At 37.9% G+C, this 27,712-nt stretch overlaps 1 protein-coding gene across 5 annotated transcripts in view; it reads right to left on the bottom strand.

Moving 5' to 3' along the window:
• The window catches only part of LOC121874707 (serine/arginine repetitive matrix protein 2-like), a gene marked incomplete at its 5' end in the record, with an annotated part of 128,066 nt that overhangs the window by 84,609 nt on the left and 15,745 nt on the right, over positions 1-27,712 (bottom strand). For 4 of the 5 annotated variants that reach the window (XM_042378963.1, XM_042378964.1, XM_042378966.1 and 1 more), the window contains 2 exon segments: positions 7,125-7,626; positions 10,072-10,377. In XM_042378963.1, coding sequence (XP_042234897.1) covers positions 7,125-7,626; positions 10,072-10,377 — 808 coding nt within the window. 5 annotated transcript variants of the gene reach the window in all.

Raw genomic sequence — 27,712 nt, 5'->3', positions numbered from 1 at the left:
ACCCATCTTGGGGTGACACATGCATACAATACGTCATTCTTTTCTCAAAGTAATCTGCCCTTTCATTACAAGAACCACTCCAGAAAGTCACAACAATTGTCATTTGAAAAGTACAGTACTCACAGTTGATATCTAATGTTATATAAGTAAATCTACACAGAGTTTGAACATTTCTGCACATAATCTCAGCCAGGAGTTTGCTATTCACTTTCTGGGACTGGGAATGGGGATCTTTCCCTTCTTTGGCTAAATGTCATTAATGACTAAGAATTCAAAGGAAATGAACTCCAAAATTAGCTCCCATAAGACAGGTACTGTAGTCACATGAGGAAAGCCTAGCCTTCCATGGTTGACCTCATTGTTACTCTTCCCTTGTCTGTCCAACCATAAAAAGAATACAGCATATCCCTTGCTAATGAGTAGCGTGAATGAAATATGCAATACTGTACTGTATATACGAGGTCCGACATAAAACTATCGAGACTGACCCTATAACTCGGGAACCAAGAGTGGGAAGGGAGGGACAAACAGACAGTTATTGAACACGTTCTAACCTGTCACAGTGTGACAAGGCTCAACTCGATCACTTCACTCAGTACAAGTGAACGAGTGTTGAAGTATAGACGTGTTCTTACGCTCGGTCGGAAAATGTCGGATTGCAAAACTGAGCAACGAGTTAACATGAAGTTTCTCGTTAAACTTATGAAATCCGCGACGGAAGCTTTTCAATTATTGACTGAGGCTTACGGTGAAGATTGCATGTCTTGTGCACGTGTTCTTTAATGCAACTTCCAATTCTAGGCATCTTTGCAGTGAGAGCATCCAGGTATCTCTTAAATGTGCATTCTGGAAGCATACTTATAGGAAACACCCCTAAGTATAGAAAACAGATCTATCTCAAAACCAACTGGAAAAATCTAATCTACTGCAGGGGAGAAAAGTAAAGGCACATTCCAAGATGTGGTTATGAGGTATGATAATTTCCTCTACAGAATTACAGCTCAATATGGGAAAAATGGACCTCCCCTGCTATCACAGACCGTGTTGAGAAGTCGAATGCATCAAATTGCAATTCTTGGGGCATCATAGAACCACAATGACCCTCTGGGGATGAAACAATATTGTACTGTATACCAAGGTCTCCAATCTTCACATTCCTGGTTAAACACAGGAAGAAGGTTGCATGCTCTGCTTAAATTCATTTTATTCCATGTGAAAAGGACTCTGGTCAGCCAAACCCAACTAAATTTGTAATGGGAGTCCCTTTAAAGTTCCTGAACCAAGTCAAAAATAATATAACTGCAAGAACTCATCAATAGTAAACTGCATATTGTAAAACATAAAGAGATTACAGGAAAGCCTCTAATAACGACGGTTCTACAAATGACGATTCATATTCAGGACCCTGGTTAATTTAGGACCCAATTAAATTTACGGCATTATTTTCTTCGTACTGTATTTATGACGAAAATAGAATAATAATAAAAAATTTAAAAAATTTTCATTTAACTAAATCCCGATATGTATTATACAAAAAAATTAAATAAAAAGATGCCTTGTGCACTGAGGCTGCTGGGCTTGTGAGTGGTGACGCCAGCATCACTAGTGTAAACAGTCGCAGCTGGTGAGCTCTTCGCTTTCATGCATCTGAACAGGTAAAGGAGAAAAACTTTCTCAGGTATCTTAAGGCAGTTTTGCATCCCTATTCAACATGAGCAAGAAAGCAAGTGATGGTAGTGCTGGTTCAATAGCTAAATGAAAGTGCATAAGCTTAGCCGAGAAACTAGATGTGTTAAAACGATATGAAAAAGGTGAGAGGTCTGTGGATATTATATGGAGCAAGCAATGAACATATTTTCTGAAGTATAATACTTGTATAGTATATGTACTGCCGAAGCAAGTCCATTAACAGAACAAAGCATTAAAATTAACAGGGACATGAAAAATGCAAATGATCTCTACATAAGAGATGTATGAGAAAAGAAAGCAGCTGTGCAAGGTTCTTTCGACAGCTTTATTATTCGAAGGCCTAAACCATCAACTTCCGTTACACTATCAAATTCAGCATCATAAGCAGCTTCATCAACTTCAGGTTCAGTAACAGCTTTATGGAAAGCTATAGCTTCAGCCAGAGTTGAACTTACAGCTTCAGCCAGAGTTGAACCTGATGACTTCGTCATCTGAGTAAAAACTCGCACAACATTCATTGGCTGTCCTTATGTTTTAGACTTTACCACCATTGGGGAGTAGAATTTTTGTTTTACATTCGTAAGTATTATTAAATCATATATGAACAGTAAATAAGTGTTGCTTTCATATTCTTATGTATAGAAATGACGATAAGTTTTCACATGAACGCAATTACATACATTGGCGTTCCCAATCCGTCTTGCTTTATTTCTTTACCATTAGTGGTTAGCTACTTCTATTGTTCCATTTATTAACATTAAATAACATAAGTACAGTACTTAAAACATACATACAGGTATTAATTTTTTTTACCTTAAGTTTACTACAGTTACAACCAGGGTCTTATTTTCTTCAGTTTCTTATGTAGAACCATCGTCACTCACTAAAACAATGCCGTCTCTTCTCCTCTTGTGTGTTTTAATAATCTACATAGTATTAAGGAATTGTATTGTTCATTTTGCATATATAAAGACTAATTAAATCAAATAAATATTCAGTGATAAACAATAATGAATCTTTTGTACATACGGTATTGCATTCTTAAGATAAATGACGCTATGTTTCCTTGAATGCGCAAGTATATTTTGACGTTCCCAATCCATCTCGCTTTTTTCTTTGCCATTAATGGTTAGATACATCTATTGTTCCATTTATTAACATTAAATACCATTATACTTAAAACATATATATTCATTTTTTACATTAATTTTAATACAGCTACAACCAGTCTAATTTTCTTCCTTTTCTTATGTAGAACCCTCGTTCTGGGTGTAAACAATAACGAAAACAATGGCGTTCCATCTCCTCTTGTGTGACCATATTATTATTCATTTATACTATTGTATAAGGGTGCATTCATAAACATTATTTAAAGAATATAGTTTGAATTTTTCATAAATTTTATTGTTTTGGGGAAAAGAGGGTGAAAAGCCACACAAAAGATATGAAAAGGTCACACTTGGGAACGTAGTATCTCATTATTATTGCTTTATTTTACTGGTAATTAATGATTCACGATGCGATGATTCACCTTACACTGCAATATTGGAGGACACATTACCGTCGTTATTCGAGGCTTTACTGTACATACTGTATAATAATGGATATAAAATGGACATGTAGTTTTCTAAATCACAAAAACAAACCTAACCAGAGGAGATATCTCAACACAACTCCTGCATAATATCCTTCTTTAACCATGAAACAGTCCAAGCATGTAGCAAATACTGGTTACGTGCGATCAAATAATCACCATCCCATACCATGAGAGCAATAAGACACTATGTAACACATCTCAAATTCAACAGAGCTTAAATAAAAATAACATGACAATTCCCCAGTGCAACATTGTTAATGCAGCAGATAAGTTATATACAGTAATATAAGATTGTAAGGTCTTAGTGATCTAACCCCTCACCGAGGTAAGTTCTGAAGCAGGTTTAACCCATGTTACACTCTTATGGACAGGGATGACATGAAGTTATTAAACACGTGGAAAGAAATATAATAGGAGGTTTTCAAAAGTCACTCATACCAAAATTTCCCTTATAATAGACTCAACTTATCCATAACCACCTGCAAATCCCATGAAGGAATTACATCTGATCTCAAAATCATAGAAATCACATAAAATATCCCTGGTTAACAGGAATAAGGGACATCATATGCAGATCTACTGAAACCCATTGGAGGGTCAACACAATTGCCACAACCAACCTATGGTTTCTCTGAAATCATGACCTGGCTCTCTGCCACCCTCATATTGTGAGTTACAGATCTCACTACATCACAAAAAAACCACACCAAATAAAATGAAGTGTGACATAATTCCTGATCAATGCATCTGCAATCAAAGGTCATGGTGCTAAGGTGAGTCTACTTGCTGCAACAGTGACCCAGTCTTGGTAGAGCTGGCTTGATATAGGCAATGTTTACAGCAATGTAAGTAAACAAAATGTCAGTCTTAAAGTAATGATAACATTAGGGCAAAATATTCAGCTCAAAAGCAGTAGGCAAAGCTTGGAGAGAGACATCTACTGTTTAAGGTAAGCAGCTAGGAACTAAATATAAAATGGAGGTTTATGGACTCCAAATGCAAATGGCAGCTGATAGTTGCCCTGAAGTTTGTGTTGTTTACTTAGATATTAGTGATTAAAGAACCTTCCTACTTCAAGAGGACAGATTTGCAAGCAATCCCCTTTTCTAAGATGATACCTACAATAGGGAAGGATGGGAAATCATAAGATCAGCCCAAGCAGCCAGTTAGATGGCGGTTTACTGTCCTAGACCCCTGATAAAGTCACAAAGGTAGAAAATTCACACTGGAATATTTTCCACCTAAATTCATATTTATACTGGAAAATGTTGGTAAGAGTGCATAAGTTTTCACAATTTAAGGGACACTCAAAATATAGGTTGAAAAGTACAGTACAGTATAGCAAATGAAAAGGGACTGGGAATCTATCTAAGAAAATGAAAGCAGACGAGTTCCTTTTAATAAAGAACTAATCACTCCAACTAAATGATGTCAAAACTATATACAATACAATTGGTCCCTGTTATTTGTCTCCCCTTTTTTGTCATTTTATAAACAATATTTATTACTTATCAATAAGAGAACACTCTGCCGTTATATGTTGTTTATGTCCTGCAAATTCATTGTTTGGATTACCTGCCATGAAGGAGTAATAATGCATTGTGTGTGCTAGTACTTATACAGTACAGCATTATATTACAGTACTCAGTCACACCAGGCTTATGTAAGATGACACACACACTATTAATCCTTATATTCCTAGCAAAGGAATATACAGTAACCCAATATTACATTATTTCATATAACAGAAAGTTCCTCCTTTTTTGTTACGAGTGATATTAGCGACAAATAGAATAACTCCCCCCATTCCATTCATTTTTAAGATAAACATTACATGTTATTAGTCATTTCACCCACTCTTCTCTGGCATATTTGGAGGGATTTCATGTAGAAACTTTTTCCATGATGATCAAATACAAATCCTGACTACACTGGTAACAAATTTAACACTCTAAATTTGTACTTAAGAACACATCCAAACCTTTATACTCTTCGTGCCCCCCACAAAAAATAAAGTTCTGATCAGTGTTTTTTCTGCATCTTGCACCCATTCCTACTCTCTCAGTCTTCTCTTCCCTAGACATGCACTATCTGACACTAAGACAGCTGACTGGGATGACGAATGTAAATATTTTTTTACAATCCAAACATTTCACCACCAGATCACCTTGGTATGGAACTCTTTATGTCCCATTCTATCTTCACATGGTTCAAACTTTCTCATCAAAAGGCAGCTGAACTCCATATACCCTCCTACAGACACTGTACACATCAATAAAGACAAGATACATACAACATATACAGGTACATTACTACTCAAGACTATGTTAAATATAATATAAAAAGAAAAAATCTTTCCTTCAGTCTAAAACACAATTCGTCCAAGCTGAATGCAATACAGTATAGGAATATTTTTGGGAGGGTCATTTTGTGAAGTCTTTTTAGGATATTTCTAGCTCAACCACACCTTCTTATTCATCCTTTTCACACAACTGCCACAAAAGTCCAAAATAAATAAATATTCTGGTTTTCATGTTTGTTTTAATTCACCCCCTGCTAACAGCAACCCCCAATAATAGATCTAAATTCACCCTATTCCAAGTACTCACCCAAATTTTCATCAAGTGTTTTGTACCTCTCTGGCCTAATCCTATACAGTGTCCCAGGACTTGATGGCATCTCACCCCTCGTCTTCAAAAGACATGCACCTGAACTTGCTCCTGTCCTCTATAAACTTTTCAACTTCTCTTATTCCTCTAATATAGTTCTCAAAAACATAATCCATCCTTTCCCTCTCCACTATAGTCGCATGACTCATCTCAAGCATCTCCAAAATCATGGAACTGATCATAAACTAGTAACTCAAACACTTTCAAGAACATAAACTCTTCTCCAGCACTGCAGACCTATTTAATCTTTTGACTCAGAATCTTGACAAGGCACTTGAAAAATTCGATAAATCATATCTTGTTGCTCAAGATTAATCTAAAACTATTACTCTCTCCTTACTAGACTTTCTTCTTTACACCTCCCTCATTTTTTTATTTTTGGATGTCCTCCTTTCCCTTTATATGCCACATCCATGTACAGTGTAGTAGTGGATGGAGCAGATTCTGGCTACTGTCTTTTCTTATTAACACTGGCTCAATTCTTACTCCCACCTTCTTCTTAATCTATACCTTTCAGGAGTACAAACTCCGCTGCAAATGATTCTAATATAAAAGAGTTTATCCTTCTACAATAATTTAATACTGTACCCATTCCAATTACGGTCTTCTGGTAGACTGTCTATATACAGTACAATACAGTATTGAATTATCTGTACTTTGAACACAAATATCGAGTTCATAACACAATGGGGCACCATGGTACATTCAGTGCTACAAAAACACAAAGTCTGTCTCTCAAAACAAGGAAATTTCTACAGTAACTTCAACTTTCATTCTCTCACATCCCTATTACAGTATACTGCAACTAAGGTCAGGGATGTTATTAGCAATGTGTAACTGAGGACACAAAGGAGAAAAATAATCCTCATGTCAGAGACTGGACAGAACCGTACTCTAAATAAGGGAAACGTAATTGAGGTACAGATAAAAATAGGTTTTGAATGTGCTCCACTTTGTGAAGACTTAATAAAAAAATCAGCATTTAAGATACAGCAAAGATGTATCGTACAGTTTAAGTAGTTACATTAATACATTTTAGAGTTAAACTTTTATAACTTAAAAATAAAGAATACAGTACCCATCATTAAAAATATATTTTCAATCACCTCTCTTCCAAAATTTATAAAATGTGTCAAATGTATGAACATATGTTGTATCATTGTACTTACCTCTCATCATATCTTCTTGAATGGGCAGTCCTTCGTCTCATGACAGCTTCATTCTTGATCACTTTGTGTTCACTCTCAGATGTTGATGATGAAGAGTTTGTTGTAGCTGCCGAAGATGGTGATGATACATTTGCTGCTGTCACCACCATGGTTGCCATACTTGATGTCGCCTTAGTGAAAGAAGAGATTTCTCTGACGCTGGTTATCTGTGTCTCGTCCTTCCCTTTGTCTTCCTTTTCTCTACTTCGCTCCTTAGAATGGATTGGTTCAATCTGTCTCAGAGCTTCAGCGAGATCATCCTTTGATTTGATTGGTTCAACTTGCCTTAATGCGTCTGCAAGATCTGCCCGGTGATGCTCAGTCTTGAAGGGATCAACCTTGTGTGGGGTGTCACTCTTGTGCGTATCATCCTTGTGTCGGATGGGATCAATGTCCCGGATGGATTCAGCTATATCACACTCTGGTCCTTGTGGTGTGTTGGCTGTAGTGAGGGTCACATCATCTGTTATAAAGGTTAAGTTTACTGAATTTCTAACTCCATTTCATTAAAGATTTACTTCCTATTTAACTCTACAGTACTTCATATTTATAGATCAATTTGCTCATATACAATTACTGTACTGTGTAATCTGTTTTTAGTCAATAATATATTCTCACTTATCAAAGTGGGGAGACAAAAAACAATGTGCAAGCTAGCTAAGTTTTAAGGAACAACAACTCCTGAACAGATATAATAAGAGTAAAAACTCTAACTACAGTGTACAGTCGGGGTCAAAAGTCTTGAACACTTAGCAATATCTGGCATCTACTTCTGCCTGAACCACAAAATGGGATAAAACTCCTTAATACCCAAGATCTCCGGGTACTTACATACCAAATACTGTTGTCATGGGTTGCGTTAGGCTTACCCACGCAACCATTTCCAAAGTTTGTTTTACTAGAGATAAGGCACCCGGCGAGGCATAACTCGGACATATATTTTCCATTAGTGGTATGTTAGCCAGCCTTTAGGGGAGGGGCAGTGAGACAGTGTTGTCCTGTTCATCGCTTCACACCAAAAAACCTCATTTTAAGTAGTATCCCCTTGGCCATGGGTTAGTTAAGACATCCCCATTCTCTCCCTCCTGAAGGGAGCGGGACACCACACCACACAGAGTCCTCCACCGCCACTCCGCCCTGTGGACCGTCGTCGACACGAGATTAAGTGTGTTAACCTAGGTTGTTATCCCGGTGGAAATATCACGTGTGGAAGCCTGGTTGCGACAAAAGCAATCCAGGCTGGTCTAATGCACCTAAGTGGTTAATTCAAGTCACACTTACCAGTTCTCCTTGCTGCAACAACCGTCTGCAGTGACTGTCAGTGACGCGAGACTATGTGTGGTAACCCAAGAGTACTTTTTTTTTTGTTATTGCCCGTGGAAAGAAGTTCTTGTGATGAAGCCTGGTTGCAACAAAAGCAATCCAGGCTGGCAGTAAATGTATCACTTGAAGAATTGAGGCTATGTTAAGTCATACCCATAGTAGAGTAATCACGTGTCCCCAAGTTGAAAATTCCCTCTTTTAGAAGATTACTTTTATTACAGCGTGAACGTGAGTGAATAATATATCCATGCTAATTGTAAATCATTGTATGGAAGCTTGACAAATAAATGTAAGTGCAATTATCTGCCCGAATCTGTGATCCTATCTTATTATTACTAAAGGTAATGACTGATTGGTTATGACAAAGTATAACCAATAACTTAGATGGATGTTGGAAATTAATGGAAATCATTAAATCATCATTTATCAAGTATAAATCATGGAATGTCGAGTGGTGGAGTGAACTTCTACGTAGATACGCCATAATCTCCTGTAAGTAACCAGTGTGAAGGTATCGAATTCTACGGTAAGAAATAAGAAACACAACATATTATAATCTTTATATAATATAATCCACTCTGACTACCACCGATACACCAAAACCATGACAACTGCCAAGTGTTCAAGACTGTTGACCCCGACTGTACTTAACTGTATACTATTATGATGAAAATAATTTACCAACTGTCACTACCTGTACATAACTGTTCATATTTTTTTTTTTATTAAAATTTGAGTGACAGTAACTAGTCAGGAGATATAAGGGACATTCTTTACAAAATGTAATGTAAGTGAAAAAGGGAAAACGCAATTCGAGATGAGGCTTTACGTATATCTGCCTAGGATATTAGATAACTGAATGAGATATAGAGAATAAAATGTGTTGTTTAAATAAAATAAGGCATAAGATGAATATCATAATAATGTAATCCGATTTAAAAAAATGCTTTAGTCATAAAGTATTTCAAAGCTCATATCCTGTTATATTTCTTCCACACTTTTGAAGGATGGCAACTCTCCACTGCCATGGTAGAAGATGAATAACTTGAAAAGACAGAGTGACTGCTAGTCATTGACCAGCTTTACCTCTTCAGATAATACATATTGTTCCTCCAAACCTTCCTGGCCATCTGAATGAACTCATAACATTGAGTGTTTAGTTTCCAGAGTGCTGATTTATGATCCCCTATAATAATAGTTTTGTTGAGTAGTTAGATGTTGTACAGTACTCCACTTTGTTGATTAATAATATGAAGCTCAACAATCTGATACAATCCTGGGGGCCTCCATAGTGTTTTGGGCCAGAAAAGAAATCTGGGGTGGTTGACGAATTTGATTTTCATTAATAAGCTTTAAGGACTGTCAATGACATGACATAACCTGTATTTCCATGGATGTATATATCTTTTATTTTACCCTGGGCAGTACTGTGTGTCTTTAAAGGATTTCACAATGTACAGTACAGTACTGTAGTTAGTAAAAAATGGAGAGCAAAAATTTCAAGGTGGCATCATTACAAATGAAATCTTTGCCAACTGAAGCATAAGTCTTTTAACATTTAAATTAATTACAAGTGATCTCTTACCTGAGGATGAATCAGATGAATGGTCTGGTTCTAGGCACTCAGACTCAGGCTTTAGTATCGACTTAATTTCCTTGGAGTCTTCTAAGCTAGAGTCTTTCTTTAGTACTCCTCTGAGCAGCTTAGCATCATGTTCTGGAGAGCCAATAGAAGGAGGCAATGGACTGTCAGATTTCAGTATTCCCCTCGGGTGTTCAGACTCAGAGAAGGAGGCACGACGAGAGTCACATGAAGAATGCTTGAGGATAGATCGAGGACTGTCTCGCTGGGCCTCTCGTGACCCTCCGCAACCGTCACGTTTCAAGATACCTGGAAATGATAAAATTAAATTAGTGCTGATTATTTACATAAGTTCAGTATTTGTGGCAGTATAAAAGCACTGATGGACTCACAAATGATCCAGGAAAAGCTGGAGAGACAATGTGGAAAAACATAAAGGTGATCCTTAGTGCCAGCAGTGTAGAGAACAGACTATCACTGTATCATGAAGATCGCTGAATGATTACAGGGTTAATATTCGTTTTTATCCCAATAGGTATTTTGGAATTTATTTCATTTTTTACCATTATTACTTGGATTCTTTTTTTATGTTAGGTCAATACACTAGAATTACTTCTCATACCAATTGGGGAAATTTGGATAAAAACTAATTTTTACAGATTACAGAATAAATATATATATATATATATATATATCTGAAGGAAGATTCAAAATTGGCAAAAAATAACTAAATGGCTTGTGTTGGTAAAACTTTATTTCCTTATGAAAAAATATAACAAATGCACATTTCCTTCACCAAAAATTCAAATAATTCTTAAAATCTTTAATTCGATCAAACTGAGAGGAACTGATAGATACTAGTTCAGAGAAATATATAAAAATCTCAAAAACTGTAATTATACGAGGTTTGCCATTACAATATATAGTATAATTATCAAAATATACGAGTGATAGCCATTAAAAAGAATAATCTACACATGCGTCTATTTTAAAAATAAATAAATAAAATAAAGGACCTGTAAAGGCTCTCATGAAACTAGGATTATTCTCCTATTTCACCTGATAATTAAACAGCTAATGATAATTAAAAATAGACAGCATCAGTTGTAACCTTAAAATGTGACACACAACCTGAATTTAGTGCTGTACAATTTATCTAGTGATGATAAATATTCATCTGAAGTACTATCAAAATATCTAAATGGACACAATAGTCAGGGCCGGATTCAGGAGTGGGCAAAGTGGGCAGCTGCCCAGGGGCCTCCACATATTACATCTGACCTTGGACTTAAAGAAGCCTATACAGGTACATGCATTCTTGGACAGAACCATTATTTGAGTAGAGGTTTATCTGATTAATAATGCAAAGAATCATCTCTCTGTAATAACTAATAATATATTCTTTTCTGTGAAGTCTCTTGAAAATTTTTGACATGCGGTAGTAGCTATATCAGGGCTGGTCGACTTGAAACCACATGACTGACTCCAGTCATGTCTCACTTTTGTGTGTGTGTGTGTGTGTTGGGAATTTGTACACTATCAATAAATATACAGTTATTTAAAAATTTCGCAATGTTCTAATTTCCTCAATATAACTGCATGTGGCTTTAAAATTCTCCAAAGAATTGTACAAATTACAAAATTTTCCCGGGGGGCTTACACCCCGGAACTCCCAGATGTTTAGGCTCGCTTCACTCGCCACCCCACCCTCTAGGGTAGTTATAATGAGGGGGGGCCTCCACAAAGAGGCTGCCCATGGGCCTCCACAGTCTAAATCCGGCACTGACAATAGTTATGATCTAGAAAAGGCTTTGACCTTCAGCAGTGACTTTAATGTGTAAAGGGTGATGTTTCACCATTCTATCTTTATCAACACAAGAATTATGCTCCACACATGTGACCTTGATCTGTGTTATAGACGTTGATGTTATACACTTTACCTACCAATGATACAAACTTATGTAAAGTGTAATTAAAACATCGGTATTGATACAAGCTATTGTATGGATAATATTTTAACCTTTAACCTTCAGCAATGACCTTGAACTTTGACACACGTTTGATTTTCGGGTTCTGCGCATTGTCTATTGATAGTGATAAGATATATCCACTGAGTTCCATTGATACATCAGCACTAATAACCCAAATCAATTATAATTTTTTTTTTAAGTTTAGCCTTCATCTGTTATCTTGATCTCTGAAAGAACTTGAAATTAGCAGCTAACATTTCGTCTCGTCATGAAACATATCCTTGTCAAGTCTGTTTAGTATATCTATGTTGATACAAGAGTTAAGCTCCAGGTAGTTCGACCTTTGATAGCTATGATGACCCTGACCTTTGAGACATTTTGAATAGGAGCTCATCACAGTGATCGATGCAGAACCTATGACAGAAAATTTTTTAGTCCTCTGTGAGCTATGAACGACTGTAACAAGTTTATTCTGGCCAACACCTAATGATTTTATTCAGCTCAGGGAACCCTTTAGCAATCAGAGGGTTCAACTTTGACCTACAAAAGAATTTATGCAAATCGTCTCATTAACTTGTATCATCTCATAAAATTTCACGGGGGTCGTTTTGAAGATGAACTCCGGACAACCTGTGCATATAATAATAATAATAATAATAATAATAATAATAATAATAATAATAATAATAATAATAATAATAATAATAATAATAATAATAATAATAATAATAATAATAATAATAATAATAATACAGTACAGGGTCATAATAATATACAAAAGTCTTTCCTAAATGTCGTCTGTGAGGGGGAAGAAAATTAACGTAAACTGTCTCAGGGAACAAAGGTGAAATATTTGTTTAGGTGTAAACGATCTGTGTATATGATTGTTACAAATGAATTTGACACACACACACACACACACAAATGCCACTACTGCGCACACACACACACACACACACGCACGCACACACACACACACACAGGCCATCCACCATTTAAGCGCCCAATTTCTGTCTTATAAAGAAACTGATTTATTATCCCTTTCAAAGATTAAATAATAAAAAAAAACACTGACTGACAACTCTATTACGGTGTCTACAACCCTCACGAAGAGCAACAATACTCACTCCTCATAATTATTAGTTTTTGTATAGATGTGTGTCAGGTTCCTCGCTGCTCACTGATTACACTGTAGAAACTCTGCTTTGTAAACAAGTGAAAATAACCATTGAGCAGCTTTCTGAATACCAAAAAATAATAATATATATATATATATATATATATATATATATATATATATATATATATATATATATATATATATATATATATATATATATATATATATATATATATATATATATATATATATATATATATATATATATATATATATATATATATGATGACTCATATTTACGAGAATAAATGAACAGTAAAATTATTTGACAAAAAATACGATGTTAATATTAGGAACACTACTATGGCACTTATTACACCCAGCCTACAAACGACCAATCCTTTCTATTCTAAGTGTTACAGTATAACTATGTAAGAAGATTATAGCGCTACATTAAAATTTAATCACATGTGGTAAAGTTACTTCACAAACACGGGGTTTTAAACACGGGAGGACCAACAACAGACAGAGCCTTCAGCTCTGCCGTGGCAGGGGATAAAAATCACTAATACATATACAAGTGTGATATCTGAGGTCGCCCTCAATGTGTGGTAACACACACATACAGTATCGTTGTTATCACTGGAGGTATACATTTAACACCACATTCAGCAACCATAGTGGGAGTCATGGCAAGAAGCACAACACTGCCTGAACGCTTGTCGGCCAATAGTTGCAACTACTGAAAACAAGGGTTATTTTTTATTTTTTTTTTATTGGACACTCCCCTACAATCTTGTGTAAGGTGAAGCGCAGAAGCGTTTACAGCGCCCAACAGGGAAGCATGCTAAGTTCATGCTTGCCTTTATGTCTCATGAGTTAAGGGAGTAGAAGCCTGAGGAGTCAATGGTTTTATGTCATCAAGCTATTGGAAGCTCCAACAACTTGTCCCTGAATACGAATTCGCAACTTTCGATTTACACCAGGTACCTACTTTACTGCTAGGTGAACAGGGACTAATGGGGGCTAGGAAGTATGTCCAAACAACTTCCACCGGCCCGGGAATCGAACCCGTGACATCTCGCTTGCGAAGGCAAGAGCGGTACCACTCTACCACCAGCACCCCCACAAGGGTTATTTTAAGCTAAATGCCTGTGAGGTGTTATGATTAATTGTGAAGTGGTTTAACAGCGGTTTATTTTTATGCAGATCCCTAATGACGAACTCACGAGGCTGTAGTCTTCACTTCCCGAGTTTTACACCATTTTCATTGCACATTTTTTGTTAATAGCCCGCAACCTAACATTCAGGAATTCTGGTCATTTTTCTGACATCCTATACCCTGAAAATGGTGTCTGGCATTACCATAGAGCAACTCTTACACTGTACAGGGGCTGCGGGGAACGGCATCAAATACGGACGGATACGTCATACTTGGGCAACACTGGAGATGCGACACTACTCTGGTACGCGGGTGTCTGGCTGCAAAAGTTCAGAACGTTGACGAATGACGAAGTTGGTGAATTTTATGTGAGAGAAGTCATGAATACTGAGGATATCTGACATATCTCAAGGATTTGCATGATGGAGTTAGTTTTGGAACGGGAAGGAATGTTTTGTTTGCCGTAAGTCTGTCAAGTATCAACTGCCGCATTACCACCTGAGAGTGTGTTAACAGTTGACACGTACCAATTATGTGAAGAGTAAAATTACCTGACAAATATCGCAATACTGAGAGATGTTACAGAATATCAATATAAACAAAATATCTTAAAAGGTTTATTAACGGTCTCCTGCAACCATACAATTATCCACGTCTCTCAACTGTACAACAATGCTAACCATACTACCCATAAATAACATTTCAGCCTCCCTCCCAAGGCACATTTAATCAGATGTATCTATTATCGATAGCATAACAAAACTGTATGGAGTAACTTTTTTAAACCAGGAAGGTGTTGTATAACTGGCATGGTACCGTGAGGTGACCGACCCTGGGGTTAAATTACTGATATGGGTCAACACGTCCGATACTTTCAATAAGTCACCATACCTTCCACGTTCCAAAAAGGATTCGAATTTAAGGGTACGGCATAACGTCATATACCTCCGTAGGCAGTTTTTATTTACCCCGCTAAGGGTATTTTTTTATTAAACTTTGGAAAGATTTTAACAACTAGAGCACCTCCTCTTTAATCCACTAAATTCTGCACAAATTAAAATCCCGGATACTTCAAGTCGATTCACAAACCAATATACGTATTGTGACCCGTCAAAGTGGTGCCCGATATGTTACCATGGAAACGTGGTGACGCTGCGACCCCTGTATTTAGTTCACATGCTACAGGGGCTGGACCTCTGACACGATAATTGCCGGGGTTCTGGGTTATACTTGCAGTGGAGATTTAGGGTTTCGCGATTTTTTTATTAAAATTAACTAACCAGAGGTGCAGCCACTGACTATGATGCTGGTTCCCTGACCCTCGTGAGAAAAAAAAAGATGACACTATATTCTTGTCACACCTCAATAAGAAGCCCTTTCACACGAAGCGTTTATTTGACACTTAGTTCATTTAAAAATTGCATGAAGATAAAATGTTTCTTCACTTCAGATTTAATCGTCACCAAACCTGCATTAATGTACAGTACGACGCAAAGGACAGTCCTCCCAAGTTTGTTCACTGCCCCAGTAAACACTACACACTTGAGCCTAACCTCCCTTATACTAGGAAGGTTAATATCCCACCAGTTCATTTTCTGTGCATGGCTAAGATCCTCCTTATACCTGACTAACAAAACGACTAGGATAGTGTGAAACCAATATGTGAAAGTTTTATATGTTGTATTGCTTCGTCATATTTAAAAGAACAGTTCCACGCTCATGATTGGTCTAATTTTATAATCTAAACCGTTGTAAGCTGATACTTGCATCTTGTCCTTTCTTAATTCAAGGGAACCAGTTTACATTCGCACGTCTACCATTACCATTCAACGTGAGATACAGATAACATATCGCAAACTTTTATGCCAGGACACATATGTTACTATAAACTTCACTGTACCCCACACATACCAAGTTAACAATAAAGTAAACTAAACCTAATTAGTAAATAAACAAATACTAAAATTTCGGATGACAGTGGAGTTGTCCAAACAAATCAAATGTAAGATAATAATAACTACATTTTCAGTAAGTTCACACAACATCTGGTGCTCTGTATATGGATTATTCCCATGATGTTAAAATACTCGTGAATCCCAGCTCTAGGTATGGATGGTGCCAATAATAGCGTATGTCCAATAAACATAACCTAGGAATAACAATAATCATATACTCAACACGTGAGACCCGCTGTTGCCTGTCACATTTACCTCCCGGTGTTTCTTACAAACCTTGGACGTGCCAGACCATACTTTCTTGTACAGTACCACCCATTGTGACACTTGTAATTTACGCTGGAGTAAGGCGGGGAGCTGCATTCCCAGTCTCACCTTCAACATAACAAAAAGGCTAGTAGGTCACCAGCCCGTGTCACAAATGTCTTTGTTACACACTAAACAGAAGCTGCCAAACACTTGAGTCATTTCCTCTTCGCATGACCCCTACCTTCAAGAAATATAAGCAGCAGGTGTGCCAACCCAGCCGTGAGAACCACCCACTGCGTTAACCAGAGTAAGACGGAGAGGATTGGTCCCATGGCTTTGACACACCACAAGCAAAACTGCTGCCAGCACCCACACCATTCACTGATGATAATGGCACCTACTGCAGATCCGCTAGTAATAAAATGATAACATGAGATAAGGGATGACTGATAAGATTCTTTGTTGACAAACATTATCTGGTGACTGTCGTCAATATGATACTGTACAACGCTCCAAAACTTGTGGCTCTGAGTCTTTTAAGACCTACAATGAAAAAGTGATCACTCATCTCTTCACCTACAGGTCAGGTCAGGTTAGGTCATCCAACACGGTAGGCCAGGTGAGGTCGGCATAACGACCGTGCAGGGGTAAACAAACATGGTGATGGGGGAAGCGTGTGGTGTGAGGGAGGGCCGCCCCAGCTGCCCAGGTTTACCTACACCACTCCCTGACCCTCTCCCCACTCAACCACCGAGATATTCTTCCTCTGTGACTCATCACTACTATTAATACAACGGTTCAACTGAGAGAAAATTAATGCTTTAAAAAATTAAAATTTATTGACAAATTTACAATCTTGTTGACGACGACTTGGTAAAATTAGGAGTTCTGTTTATATATTCCAAGTACGTGATATCAACACTGTACATTATCTAACGAAAATTTACAATCGCCATAACCGAGATCCCAAAATTACCAACAAGTTCCAGATGTCGGAAAAAATTTCAACATTATATAATATATTTGGTGAGGGACTGAAGGACAGCGTTATAAAACAGGTAAGACAGCCTGTGGCGTCACGGTTCAAGGTGGAGGTCTTGTGGTGGCTGCTCACCTCAACCTTACCTTACATGTCTAATAACAGGTCAAACATCCTCAAAGAAACACTTCGAACATAGTTGTCCAACATAACAAATGACCACGACGTGTGTTACAGACGGATCACTTACTTACCTCCCAAGTTACTCCACATATTTAGTCGACAAATTCGTTGTTTTAAAGGTACAGACTATTGTTCCCGTGTTACTGATAACTTGATGGTGAAGATATACAACACAGACGGGAGAGGTAACACTATAACATCGAGAACATAATTAACTTTAATTTTACTCCACAATATATGTTAACATCACGTAGTAAGTCAGTTTGTTTAGCCCGCAAGCTTCTGTCGCGTCATGGTCAAGACTCCGTAGCGTAACATGTTAACGTCACGTGGGAATTATTCTACATTTACCTTTACCTCTTCTCTCACTTCCATTTCTAAATAAACCGAAGGTCGTCCAGAAGGCGATATATACCAAGATCCTTCGACCAACACTCAGTCCCCGAGGGGTGGCGGCGCCCTTCACCTTGCCAGGATGACTCCCCGCGGTTTTTACATCATTCAACATAGTTCCTGAGGCTGGTATGGTGCACGAGGGCGTGACAGATGAACACGGTGAAGGGCATATCAAAGTCTTGGCTGAATGATTTCGGCAAGTAATTGTTTGTAATTGAATTCTAAATTTGAATGTCAATGAAGTGTTATATATATATATATATATATATATATATATATATATATATATATATATATATATATATATATATATATATATATATATATATATATATATATATATATAATACTGTAAGCTACATAAAGTATTAATTTAATGTTTACGATTCAATTAAACTCATCCCAACATTGACACCATTGAGGTATACAAACTACATTATATTATTACCGTAAATGTGAATATTTGTGGACAAGTTACATAAATATAACACTCACATCAATGGTAAACATTTATCCTATAGAAAAATGTCAATTAGACCTCACGAGTATGGAAGCTACTGTAGAGTGGTTACATAACAAGGTAAGTGTGTGTGCCATGAAGATGGTCCTGGCCGGGCACCAGGACTACTGATGAGGGGATGAGCAGGAGTAGCGCCCCGGGGTCACGTATACTGAGGAGGGAGGGAGGGGAGAGGCACGCACGGGGAGGGGGTGAGAAGCCAGGGGAGAACACGAGAGGAAAAGAAAAAAAATAAGACAAGTGTGTGGGGGGATAACGAAGTGTAGGATCAGGATAAAATGTAAAATAATAATAGAATGATAAAGAAACACCATAACAAAAAACTCACTAACTTTACACTACCTCACTATGATCTTCACTCAAGCAGCCACACAACACTACTCTTCCTAGCTGGTGTGTCGGCTATCAACAGTGTATACAGTACATCTATCACCATTTCTGACCGCCATCTACGTGTCAGTGAACCAACTAGACATGCCTTCAGGAACTTCATTCAGGAGAACATTCAATCTAGGCCAGTGTCTATGTGTAAACAAACTTCCACACTCAGTACGTATAACATTTAACATTCTAATTTAAAATGATACTCAAACTATTTATTACTTGATGTTAAGCCCGAATAAATATTGGTATGAAATCGAACAAGATCGTTTTAACACCAATAAACCGATCGCTGATATGCAACAGGTTTTATAATATTCTTGAAGTTCATAGTTAAGAAACAAACAATATCAAGAACTAAGATAAAATACGTAATATAGACCATCTATGTTTGTTTTATTTACGACAACTTCCACAACTGTGTACGACATTCAATATGTAGGTAAATAATCCTGATACGGTGACGTAAGTTAGATAGAGTTTCCTTCTGATCGTAAACGATGTCTTAAACACACACACACACACACACACACACACACCACACAATGGATTGTTTTTTTTCTTCGGTTCCTCAACACTATTTCTTCTCTCTTTTTTCTGTCTCAACACAGTTATGACTCATAAGTCTGAACCAGTTCATTAAGTCCATCACTAACTGTATCTAACAGTCAAAATATTAAACTGTGGCGTCAACTATACATTTACACGAGCAAATTTATACATACAAAAAAAATCAAAGTATTAGAGTGTAAAATATGAAGATAATTTCTTTTCACTTAGTAAATTTAGGAGAATGTTTATGGTGTGTCGGGCTGTGGGTCTTACCATCATCATTATTGTAATTATCTCATTCACAGTCTTCCTTCCTCCTCCTCCTCCCTACGTACGTCACACAACCCTCTCATTAGCCAGAGCTGGTATTTAGGTCTGTGAGTCTGGCTATGGTGTGTGTGTGTGTGTGTTCCCAAACCTCAAGCCTCTCACACAAAAACACACACACAATCACATATCCTACACACACACGCACATACATATCCTAGACACACACACCCATGACCTCCACACACACAGGTCTGCAAGTCACGGAACATTCACTTAGGGGCGGAAATGCGTCAGTGGCGGCGTAGCAGTGACACCCACCTTATTGTGGGAGTCACCAGGTCCCTACACACCTTCAACACACACACACAAAGTCCCCTCAGTCAGTCAGTCAGTCAGTCGTCGTTCAGTCAAGTTACTTAAATGCAGTTCATGATCCCTTCGGGTGCCTTCCATAACTTACAGTACAGCTGACCACCGCCATCTCGAAAACCACATCAACCTGGGAGCCTCTAAGCTTACTGCCATAATGATTCATGCTATATACTCTGACTCGAGTTATATTATGTAAATCTAAAAAATAACCGAGAGTACTAACACGTAAATACATTCTGTAGTATAATATTCCCTACAGCGGGTTAATTATATCCCGTGAATGATAATAAAAACGAATAACAACAATTAATTCAGTGTTTGTAGAGAAATTCGAAATTATATAGTGTTATTATTGTACAGTATGTGTTGTTAGCAGTAATATCAACATCAAGTGAATAATATTAATGGCCTTAATGTATCACGTTTGTACAGGTAATTATTAACATGTTCTGAACAAGTGCATTAAATTACTCCATAAATAGAATTTGTCACTGTCAAACCAAGAGATTTAATATTAGAGTTTAACTGATGACTAGAACCAAAGCGTAACATAAATAAACCTTAAGATATAAAGGTAATTAACAATGTGTGTTATGTACAGCCCACGACCATAATTAGCTGAACACGTATTCTTTATCTGAACAACTAGGAATTAGCCGTTAACAACCACCATATACTTCTTCCAAATCCATACTGAAATTTCGCAAGATTTGTCATTATTTGAGAGAATTTTACATACTTATAAAACTTTAATTTCTGCGTAATTTTCCTCAATTTGAATAAGAATTTTATTTTATTTACATCTACTAGCCATCAGACATTCTTCCCATGCAATTTTTGGCGGGTTTTATATCTGCAGGTCAGGGGTGGTTTATCAGTGTATTGATTCTGGATCCATTCACACGACGGATAAGAGATTATCAGCAGGTGACAAGATGTTTTCCAACAACTTTTACACACACACACACACACACACACACCATTATCACATACAAACACATACATATAAACATACACCTGCATATACTGTACATACAAACATATCTTTATTACTGATTTTATTTCACTATGTTCCAGTAAGATAAATTTAATAAACATCAATGAACACCAAATGAAGTGAACAGTAATAACTTATATCGAAGGTACGTAAGAGTGTGTGTGTGTGTGTCTCGGGTATCGGTCGGGTCAGTGTCGATGTCCCTCCAGCTGGACGGACGGGCTCGGTGTGAGCCTCTCTACTGGATGGCGGTCAACTGACACCTACATACTACTATCCTTCTCCTCCGCTTCTCAGTCAATACCTCACTTTTCTCCTCACTGTACCTGAGAGAATGCATGCACCAACAACTGAGAAAGCACACATGTAACTGTAGCTTAAAAAAAAGCATGTATTTGTATCGTTTAATCAGCAACATATATATTGCGGTTCAACATGGCGTCTAATTTGATGGCACGGTTATTTCTCATCTCAAGAAAAATAACAAAAACAAAAAGAACAACAATAATAATAATAATAATAATAATAATAATAATAATAATAATAATAATAATAATTATTATTATTATTACAATAATAATAATAAAATTATTTTATATGGATTACCTGAATATTAGGCACCTCAGCTTATTTCACATATACAGTACATTAAACACCCTAACGCGACCTGAGGGAGTTAGGTTAGGGTAGTAAATCTTCAGGTAGACTAAGCTGGGGTTTCTAAATTTCAGATAATCTAAGAGAATATATCTAATTCCAGGTCGAGATTTCAGAGCGGATTTTGACGTCATCATTGCGTAATAACGTAAGTGGGCCAATTAAATGATCTCTCTTGGTCTCTTATTCAGGGTAGACTTCGACGTTTCGAATCCCAGTGAATCCGAACCCAGGATGAGATAAGGGGTGACTTCAGAAACCAATAATACATAAGAAACTGTCACATGGTGTCATAAAAATAATAATAATAATAATAATAATAATAATAATAATAATAATAATAATAATAATAATAAACAATGAGAAGAAAGACGAAATATTTGAGTCGATGCGGTTGTTGAGTATGGCAGCTCTGGGCCAGTATTCTTAAAGCTTCTTACGTTGCATATTCCTACAAAGTGCATATGTGAGGACGCATCATTCTTGCTTCTTAAAGTTACGGTACAAGGATGTGAAGGAGGACGAAATGGGGTCGAAAGTGCACTAAGACTACATTAGTTCCCTTTGTCTCAATTTAGCGGGAAAATGATAACAAACAAAGCTGACCATCTGAGTCGCGGACCAGAAATTCAGAACGAGACAGGGGATGAGGGCACCCACGCTGACATTTCATGACGGATGCGACTATATAAAGCACCGACACATGCTAAAAAAAAAAGGCGAAAAAAGATTACAGTATGAGAGTGAGCTATCAAATTTACCCAGCGGGGAGAGTCAGGGTGGACGTAAACACACCTACTGGCGCCTTCACGAGACATAACTACGTACCAACACCTACTGGCGCCTTCACGAGACATAACTACGCACCAACACCTACTGGCGCCTTCACGAGACATAACTACGCACCAACACCTACTGGCGCCTTCACGAGACATAACTACGTACCAACACCTACTGGCGCCTTCACGAGACATAACTACGCACCAACACCTACTGGCGCCTTCACGAGACATAACTACGCACCAACACCTACTGACCATGGTTGCAATATTCCCCGTTTTCTTTGATGCAGTCTTGTACTCGGGTATTTTTGTTTAATAAAAAGTAATTACTATTGACCTCAGAATATCTCCTAATACCAAGTGCACATGGCTTCAAACGGCCTCAAAGTGACCATGATATTGGTCAGCTGGGTGGGTTGGCTGTGCTCGTCATGTCCGCCTCCCCCCACCTACAACTTCTTGGACCCCCCTTTTGATATTCCTGGATCCGCCCCTGAAGACACAATACCACCCCTAACAAACAACCCCCCCCCTTTCTATCATGACCAATTTATACTTGAAATATAAGAATATATTTGTTTTATTTTACTATTTTGTTTATTTCCAACCAACTTGACATTTTTTTTCGAACATTCCCCAGAAGAGTTCAGATTGAGGAATGTGGAGATTACTCGAGCCAAGTTTCAAAGCAATCTCTCTAGTCATCCCTTACATAAACTTATTCAAGGTGGGAGGAACGACAAGGCACGTATTGCTCTGTAATCCTTCAGGTGTAAATACTCAGCGGGAGACACTGACGCTACACACACATTATTGCATCAGGTTTCAGTTTAGCTTGAGTCATGGGATCAGGTTAGGTTCGGTTAAGGCAGGATAGTAGATAGGATAGGATAGCTTAGGTTAAATTAGATTAACCTTCAACTTGGTTATAGTTAAGTTACGTTAAATTAGACAAAGCCAGATAGGAATGCAATGTGGGACTTCACCGCCATACAGTACATACAATGCACCAACTACCGGCATATAATACCACGACAGGAAATACGGAAGACATCCTGCCAATTACTTCATTAACAAAGAATTGACTGGATGACTAGCTAGACGCGTAATTAATACATAACTCGAGTTAACAGATGAAATAACAACCATGTCAAGAATATGATACAGAGACCAGATTAACAACTTGTTTACGCCAGGGCACACAAGTTCGAGGTTCCCATCCCCCATGGCCTTCCTTCCCACACCCTCAAGTCGTTGGGGTGGTGGTGGTGGTAGTAGCAGTAATAGTGGTGGTGGTAGTAGTAATGGTGGTAGTGATTATGGTAGTGGTGGTGGTGATAGTTGTGATGGTGATAGTAGAGTAGTAATGGTGATAGTTGTGATGGTGATAGTAGTAGTGGTGGTAGTGATAGTGGTAATGGTGGTAGTGATTGTGGTGGGAGTAACAGTGGTGGTGTTCAGGAGCGTTAACAGGAAACTACTTCTGGTATCGCCCAAAAGACGTTCCCACCGAGATTTATTATTATGAGAAAGTTCGGGTGCGTGAGATTATACCCCGTTCCTACGAGAGAGAGAGTGTGTGTGTGTGTGTGTGTGTGTGTGTACTTCCACAACACCTGAACGATAATAACAACACCTGGACGATAACAACACCTGAACGATAACAACACCTGAACGATAATAACAACACCTGGACGATAACAACACCTGAACGATAACAACAACACCTGAACGATAACAACACCTGAACGATAACAACAACACCTGAACGATAACAACACACCTGAACGATAACAACACCTGAACGATAACAACACCCACGAACGATAGCAACACCTGAACGATAATAACACCTGAACGATAACAACAACACCTGAACGATAATAACACCTGAACGATAACAACAACACCTGAACGATAACAACACCTGAACGATAATAACACCTGAACGATAAACAACAAACAACCTGAACGAACGATAAACACCTGAACGACCAACAACCACAGACGATAACAACACCTGAACGATAATAACACCTGAACGATAACAACACCCTGAACGATAATAACACCTGAACGATAACAAACGAACACCTGAACGATAACAACACCTGAACGATAACAACACCTGAACGATAACAACACCTGAACGATAATAACACACCTGAACGATAACAACAACACCTGAACGATAACAACACCTGAACGATAATAACAACACCTGAACGATAACAACAACACCTGAACGATAACAACAACACCTGAACGAGCCATAAACATCACTGACTGGTGAGTAGGGGTGTCAGCATCTGTCAGCGTCAGCCCCGGATAAGTTACAACCCCTAAAGTATGTCAAGAAGACTGCACGAGATTAAGACAAGAGTATTCCTATATACATCCTAAACAAACCACCGTAAGATATACCGTAAGTCTGTAGTGTCAACAAAGAGCCTCCTCATAAGTGGGTCGGCCAGGTGACGTCATATCCGAGGGTTTAAACGCCGTGTTGTTTGATGGCCTCGTTGATAAACCGATAAGGATTACCAGCAATACTGAACCCTTGTATAACTGGTGTAAATGATATTCTAGACAGTTAACGTTTCTTCTGCAAATTCTCAACTGGGTAAAAATCCCTCTTCCACGAATGTAGGTTAAAGACCATTTATAGGTACGGTACCCAACTGACACTCGCTCTTGGTTTCACTGATGGCCATTGTTTGGTAGGCCATAATTTACAAATATTATCATATACACCGAACATCCATGACCAACAAGATCTTCAAAGCTGATAATAATAGCCAGCATCTTTTATTCAGCATGTGTGGTGAGGGCAAGGAGACCGGCGGGTTAAGTACCCACCATAAAGGTTAGTGTCCATTGTTGTGGACATGGCCAGGCTATCTAAGCGCGCCCAAGATTTATTGCCTAGGATGAACACCACTTTCTAATATCACCAGCCAAGATCACTCCCTTAAATCCTAATCGATAAGTTTTACCCATAAGTAGTGATAAGAATTTGTCTAAAAATAGGAGTGTCAGCGTAATGTCGACGTTACTTTGGTCGCCATCTTAGTGAGACCATCACACCATTGCTCACATATGGGAAGAACCGTATGACTTCTTCCGAATGTGAGGGATAATGTCTATACACTTGATAAAATGTATTCCATGTTATCCTAGATAAAGAGTTAAAAATATTGGGTGTTTTACTGGTGCATTAATGGAACAGTGTTTTTAATTCTACGTCAGGATAAACAAGGTAACGTGACAACCCGTGAAGCCTCCAGCCGATTCCATTAATTAAGCTTAAGCTCTCACACGTGATTTTTCTTTTTGTATACGACTTAAAGCATCTATTTCGTGAGTTGATATATTTTGTCGGACTATAAGACCAATATTTATTCAAGTGACAAGGTGAAAGTCGTGTTCGTCCTGGTATAAAACAAATGCTGGAACAAGCCTTAGTGTCAGGTGAAGAACAAAGAATATCTCAAGTTACGTGCTACAAGACCCACACTATTAAATTATATGAATAAATGATAATAACGAGATTGGTTAGTTAGCTAATTTTAATTGTATATATCAGCCAAATTCAGACTTTAAGGGTTCCAGTCACCTTTAAATAGCGGAGCCGTTTAATACTCATCGTTAGTGTGTCGGGTATGAGCGTAATATAATACAAGACAATAGTAAGAGCAGTGACAACGAGAGGTTTGTACCTAGTCTTACACAGTGCGTCGTGGTGGTATGCAAGTGTTCATTAAAGCGTCGCAAAATAGTGCCATTGTATTAAGATTTACCCTATTCAGGCATGGTATCAACGCAGGTAGATAAATTTTGGGAAACGCACAAAAAATCTTGATAACTGAGTCTGTCACGACACAGAACACTTAACAAATTTTAACGTATTTATCCAAAGTTAAATAACAATAGGATATAAACCAACAATACTTGCAAAGTTTTTACGGTGTGTCAACAACACTCACTAATAATGGCAGTGCCACAGTAAACTGACAAGGATTGTCACTGTGTACCATCCTATCCTCTCCAGCACCACCACACGCTCACCACCACCAACCACCTCTGACGCTCCACTGGCAGCCGTATGGCAGCAACGGCTGAGGCACCGGTGTCAGCTTGGGAGGTTAAAGAACCACTGCCAGCGCTGACTCTCGCATGTGTGTGTGTGTGTGTGGGTATATGTGTGTGTCAGTGCATGTGTGTGTATGTGGAAGTTGCCACGCTACCCCGCCCTTCCCGCCGCCTTGGTCACGCTATCCGGCTGACCCTCAGATTACACCCCGACACTACTTAACGTTTTCCACGAATGTCTATATTACTGTTAAGTCTCTTAGGAACTCTCATCCATAGTTTCGGGAGAGGCAAAGATAATACAACAACAAAAATATACAGAGAACCTGAACATACGATAATGTTTCTCTGCTTCAACAAAAATGAGTTTATGGTCGTAGGAGTAAGGGCCCGCACTATTACTATGTAAATTCAACGCATTAATGAACGAAAGCGTCAGCAACATGACTTTAGTGCGAGCCGGAATTAAGTTCAACCAGTTTGACCAGCGACTTTGTAGGCCAACACCACTGCTACTAGTGAATGAACAGGGCGAGTCATCTCATTATTGTTCCACACAACTCGCTTCATAAAATTCCTTATCAATACCTTCCCATGGATGTGTGTGTGTGTGCCGTTTTATACGCTTAATTTTCCTTTCACGAAACAACGTAAAGATTAATATATGTAAAGCTTTTATAATAAAGTTCTGACTTAACAAGAGGGTCGCGTTAACAATGGTACTGTACTGTCATGTAGGGAAGGTGTCTACCATGACTCATCATTTACCAGTACGGTGGACATAATATTTTCTGCCACTTTTTTTTTTACTATGGCAATAATTATTCTTTATCAACTATCACGGTGACGGCATTATATACATAAATAATAATACCTTCTAATTTATCCTGTACCCGAGGTTTTTTTTATTCATTAAAACGTAATAAATGTTTACCACGCGCTATGACTACAGTACATCACAAATAAATGGATGAATAATAGCAGGCCCATAATTTTATAAATAGCAT

Source organism: Homarus americanus, unplaced genomic scaffold, assembly GCF_018991925.1.
Source record: "Homarus americanus isolate GMGI-L3 unplaced genomic scaffold, GMGI_Hamer_2.0 scaffold34360, whole genome shotgun sequence".
In the NCBI taxonomy this organism is placed as follows: domain Eukaryota; kingdom Metazoa; phylum Arthropoda; class Malacostraca; order Decapoda; family Nephropidae; genus Homarus; species Homarus americanus.
The sequence above is the reverse complement of the archived record's forward strand: the minus strand, read 5'-3'. Positions and strand labels throughout refer to the sequence as shown.